The sequence below is a fragment of the Nelumbo nucifera genome, chromosome 6, assembly GCF_055504915.1.
Source record: "Nelumbo nucifera cultivar China Antique chromosome 6, China Antique-T2T, whole genome shotgun sequence".
Taxonomy (NCBI): domain Eukaryota; kingdom Viridiplantae; phylum Streptophyta; class Magnoliopsida; order Proteales; family Nelumbonaceae; genus Nelumbo; species Nelumbo nucifera.
In genome coordinates, this window is record NC_142654.1 from 3,915,576 (window position 1) to 3,921,305 (window position 5,730).

Genomic DNA, 5,730 nt, shown 5'->3' on the forward strand with positions numbered 1-5,730 from the left:
AGAGATGCGAACTTTACTGTAGGCGATTTCGTAGATGAGACCCATCCAAATCTCGAAGCAAGATTGACGGCTACACTCATTTTAAGCAGCAGCATAATAGCCATCGTACTGAAATAGATCCGGCTACAAAACGGAAACTGCCTCTGATCCGGACTCGGATCTACCCGAATCATGTTCCCGCTCCAACCACAGCATTATATATCGAAAATTCACTCTCATTTCGCAATCCCTCTTCAACTCTACTAGCGTTCCTTAACTCCACGGCGGAGATCCGAGGAGTTGGGAAACCCTAACCCTAAAAAAGCTCTAACGCTATCGCCCTCGCCTCTCATCGTCTATCTTTCATCACCAGTGATCGCCAGCGATCTTCTTCACTAGCAGGTGGCTTCTTCTAATCCGCTTGTGTTTGTTCTCTGTTTCATCTGCACTCAATATTTGTTCGACTATGTATTTAGTATCTAAATCTCATTGTTTGAAATTTTTCTGGATAGTTTTTGTGCTGAGTTTAGTGCTAAAGCTGTTAACCATATCCAAACATCATTAGAATTGTGTCACCCCCTTTCGGTGCAGATTTATGTTCTTGAGATAGATCGATCCACCTGCTTATCGATTATATATTTTTTATTTTTCACTGTCGTGGATGGGATCTACCTGATTATAGGTTCCTCTTTTTTTTTCTCAAAATTGTATTATTTTAGTTCGATTTAGGGTTCGATCGTTTTATTGGACATTTTTGAAGGGTTAAGTATAGGAAGTTGGTCCAAGGAAGCTTAAGCTTTTACTAGTGTAGTCGATCTTGCAACATTTGCAAATTTAGCGAAACATATTTTGCTTCTTATGGAAAGTGTATGGAAGCTAAACTTTGTTTGGATTGGTAGAAGTGAACCAGTGAAAAGAGAGGCTATTTTTTCCATCATCTCTTACGCAGTTATTGATTTTTGTTGAAGTTTTTTTTTCAGAATTTCATTGGCGTGGTAAAGGTAATAAAATTTTCAGCAATTAGAACAGCTGTTTGGATTTGAGTATTTATTTCTTTCAAATTTGTCTTATTGGATGCACTACCTGATGATTGGAGCCGTGTACTTTTATGCCGTCTTTGAGCTGGAGATGAATTACAGGATGATATCAATCTTGATTTCTGAATGGAACATTTATTCTTGTCGAGTCGAAAATTTCCCTGTGCTGACATTGTACCACAGCTTAAGATTTTCCCTTCTTCTAAATAAGCCTAACATGTGTAGGTAGTTGAAAACATGAAACAGTGCCACCAGGTATTAGGAAGATGCTCCTCTGCTTCCCTGACATTGTATAGATTTTCATATTTACCTTGTGATTTATCTGTGGGTGAATGCTGGGATGCATTATTTAACCATCGTCAACTCATTTCTACATGCTTTATCATTTTAATTCTAATTTATAACAACCCATTCAGATTTTTAATTTCCTATAGAAATTTTAAACAAGCTGTTGGTGCATTCTGTGCCCGTAATATATCAATTGTGGTTTTAGTAGCACTGTTTTTATTATGCATTACAGACAATTAAATGGAAAGAGCTGTATGGACATTGAAGTTTCCATTATTGTATCTAAAAAGTTACTCAGGTTCTTATTTGTTTGAAATTTGTGCATGTAGATTTAATATTTGCAATCATGGCGGGATTGGCACCAGAAGGTTCACAATTTGATGCGCGTCAATATGATGCCAAAATGAGTGAGCTGTAAGTCTCCTCCCCCATCAAAAAAGAGAAAATAAAATGTGAAAAATAAAAATAAAAGGAAAAGAACAAGAAGAAATATGGAGAAATGCTGGTGATTTGGCTTTGCATGAATCTCCTCTGTGTGCGTTGTTGTGTTTGTTCACTCTACTTTTGTGAATTAATTTTAATCTGTAAATTAATTTACATAGGATTTTAAAGCCTTCCTAATGATGATTTTGATTTAATGAGCAGGCTCACATCAGATGGACAGGATTTTTTTACATCATACGATGAAGTTTATGAAAGTTTTGATGCCATGGGCTTGCAAGAGAATCTTCTGAGGGGCATCTATGCATATGGTAGGTCCTTACTGTTCTGCTAATTTTTAATTAAACAGCATGTTGAGTATTCACATATCACGTTTACCATGAAGCATTTGACATGCCAGTTTCTGAGATCTTGCATCAAACTAGGTCTGATTGGTGGCACCTGATAAATCTGACCTACAGTTTAAAAAATAGAAGATTTGTATTTCTAGGAGGTGTATTTATGTGAAACCTGACATGGTCTGGACTCCCACCTAAACATTTTTACTTGGTTGTCCTTGGTGGTGTTATCATGAAATTTTGTGCTGCAATGCACCACAAAGTTTGTTTTTCATTTATTCTATGGAACTTTTCTTCGGAGCTATTCACCTGAAGTTTATTTTACATGATGTATTGTTGGTTTGGCACTCCTTTTCCAAGGATAGGTAGTAATATTGAAAGTCTTCTACTTTATTTGTTCAAGGGTTTGAGAAGCCCTCTGCAATACAGCAAAGGGGTATTGTGCCCTTCTGCAAAGGGCTTGATGTAATTCAGCAGGCACAATCTGGAACGGGAAAAACAGCAACTTTCTGCTCTGGAATTCTGCAGCAGCTTGATTATAGTCTAGTTGAATGCCAGGCCTTGGTTCTTGCACCCACTCGAGAACTTGCACAACAAATTGAGAAGGTGATGAGGGCTTTGGGTGACTATCTTGGTGTTAAAGTGCATGCCTGTGTAGGAGGAACCAGTGTCCGTGAGGATCAACGTATTCTCTCAAATGGAGTTCATGTTGTTGTCGGTACTCCTGGTCGTGTATTTGACATGTTGCGGAGACAGTCACTTCGCCCTGATTACATTAAGATGTTTGTATTGGATGAAGCTGATGAAATGCTTTCACGAGGTTTCAAAGATCAGGTAATAATTCCTTCTATGTCTTTGTTAGTTTATAATGCTAATTCTGTGATATGCTTGTAGCCAATGTTGTAAGCATGCAATTACGTGCTATCCTTGTCCTGTATGGTATGTCTTTATGCGAATTCAATATACATTAAAAATTCCTATTATTAGAGCAAAAGTTTTATATGTCATTTTCATGGGAGGAAAAGAAACTTTGGCTGCTCTGCCATAAAATTGTTTCATTTCAAAATCTAAAGGTTAGCTTTTTGTGAACCATTATCATATGCAGTTCTTCTCTTTTAGTTATCTCATTGTTTGTTTTTCCGTTTTGAATCCAAGGCAATTTGATTGGTAGCAAACGTTGAAAGAATTTTAATAGTCATGGTTAATTTGAATGAAATTTACTTTGTGAAAAAGGAAAAAGAGTTAATTTGGGCAATAGGTAAATTTTGTTGACCGAGGCACATGGCATCAAGGTTCAAATTATCGATGTACCCGTGTATTGGCAGGGGCTTATCGGTACTAAAATCTCACCGCTCAATGTTTTTTTTAGTGTTTTTTCAAAAATTTATTTCTGGAGATGATTATTAAGTGTTTTTTATTGAAATAAATGCGGGTCGCGAAACACCTCTTAATAGATGTATCGAGACCAAAAGATACGATGTGGTGCGTATCGTATCGATACTTTGAACATTACATGGCATCATAGTTTGTTAACTCTGTATATCTATGGATTATAAGAAAATTGATGAGAATCTACTCTGATCAAGTTGTATTATTGGGAAATAACAACCAACTAACGAGGCAATGCATTTTTTATTGCACCTTACTGTATAATCCCCCTTGGCATTGATGATATTTCTGCTTTAATTGACAATTCATCCGTTAAGAGTTTCTTGGATGTTGCTATTTGAACTTGTATATCTTGCGAAGTTATTGTTTCATGGTTCTGCATTTTAGAACATATGCTAGTTATTTAGTTGAATTACTGTGTTGCCTTTTGAAGTTGATCTGATGTTTTGAGTTTTGGGAGAGTCCATCGTCTACATTCTGACATAATCTTTTTCATCAGATTTATGATATTTTCCAGCTCCTGCCATCAAAAGTCCAGGTTGGAGTCTTTTCTGCCACAATGCCTCCTGAGGCTCTTGAGATTACAAGGAAGTTCATGAACAGGCCTGTGAGGATTTTAGTGAAGCGTGATGAGCTCACACTTGAGGGTATCAAGCAGTTCTATGTCAATGTTGAAAAGGAAGATTGGAAACTTGAGACACTTTGTGATCTGTACGAGACCCTTGCCATCACTCAGAGTGTCATCTTTGTGAACACCCGACGCAAGGTTGATTGGCTGACTGACAAGATGCGGAACCGTGACCACACAGTCTCTGCCACCCATGGAGACATGGACCAGAATACCAGGGATATCATCATGCGGGAATTCCGGTCGGGTTCCTCTCGTGTACTCATTACCACAGATCTGCTTGCTCGTGGTATTGATGTGCAGCAAGTTTCCCTTGTCATAAACTATGACCTTCCTACACAGCCTGAGAATTACCTTCACCGTATTGGTCGTAGTGGACGGTTTGGAAGGAAAGGAGTTGCCATCAACTTTGTGACGCGTGATGATGAGAGGATGCTGTTTGACATACAGAAGTTTTATAATGTAGTTATTGAGGAGCTGCCATCAAATGTTGCTGATCTCCTGTGATGAGATTTTGTCCGTGGTTTACATCGAAGGTAAGATCTTCCTATTTGCTAAGTACTATTTAATGTGTCTCTTTTATAGGGTTAGTGTCTTAATTTAGTGTCTTTGAACTTTATCTGACTATCGAATTAAATGGGTCCTGCACATTTGCAATGGGGAATTTTCTTAATATTGCCCATTATGGGTGTGGGTGGGCATTTGTTATTGCAAATTTTGTTGCAGGTAGGGTTTTTGTATCTTATGTGTCCTTATATAACCCAAATGAGGTAGTTTGGATTGGTTCTTTCTCCCATTCTGCTTGGTTTTCTTTTTAATATGGTGAGGGGATACTTTGTAGAATGAAAACATGATTTGTTATTTATGTTGGAGACCAGAATCTCTTGAATATTAGGTCTCTCTTCTGCCTTTTCAGTGTTCTGCTTTAATTGATATTCTTTGATTATTGTTTATCAACTTCCTCTTTTTCTTCAAGTTTGAGGTCCTAGTTAGTTTGAGTGGTGAATTTCCGAAAGCCTCGGATATTGGTCGTGCGCTCAATTCATGCACTAATTGTTAATCGAACATTGTTAATGTACCGAGTGAAAATTTACTGTATTACTGGTTTGCTTGTTGCTGTTGGTGAGGGGATACGTGTGCTTTTCTATAACTATAGTGTTGCAACGATGTAATTTGCATATATAATTAATTATTCTCGACGATATGGTACAGTGAGTTTCATCAATCGAAATTTGAAGGCATACTTTTTCTCGGGTTCTGCGACCGAGTTCACATCTGCCCCGCCCCAATAACGGCCCACATGCACATCTCACCGTGTATTGAGAACATCTTCCGTACTTGTCACGGGAGATGTTTCCAATACACGATTGGGATGTACTGTTGGGGGCAGATTTGAGTTAAACTCTCTGCGACCAGGATTCTAGTTCTTCTGGAATTAAGACATTATTTTTTTTAATAGAAAAAGTTCACGAGCCATTCCCGCCAAGCTGGGCAGGTTTCGCAACTAAACTCTTGGGCTTCTCATACACTTGTTCAGTTATTCATAACTGAGGTTAGACTGTAAGATTGATCGAAGTAGTATATCGATTTGGGATTTGGGATTCGAAGGCAAACAACGGGAAACAGAACC

The 5,730-nt window shown here is 37.9% G+C and overlaps 1 protein-coding gene across 1 annotated transcript; it reads left to right on the top strand.

Moving 5' to 3' along the window:
* The first annotated feature begins 216 nt into the window (after positions 1-216).
* On the top strand, positions 217-5,015 carry LOC104586670 (eukaryotic initiation factor 4A-11). The gene is made up of 5 exons (XM_010243971.3): positions 217-381; positions 1,634-1,718; positions 1,950-2,056; positions 2,487-2,917; positions 3,972-5,015. The coding sequence occupies exons 2-5, from the start codon at positions 1,651-1,653 to the stop codon at positions 4,605-4,607; spliced, it is 1,242 nt and encodes a 413-aa protein (XP_010242273.1). The 5' UTR covers positions 217-381; positions 1,634-1,650; the 3' UTR covers positions 4,608-5,015.
* Positions 5,016-5,730: the final 715 nt, after the last annotated feature.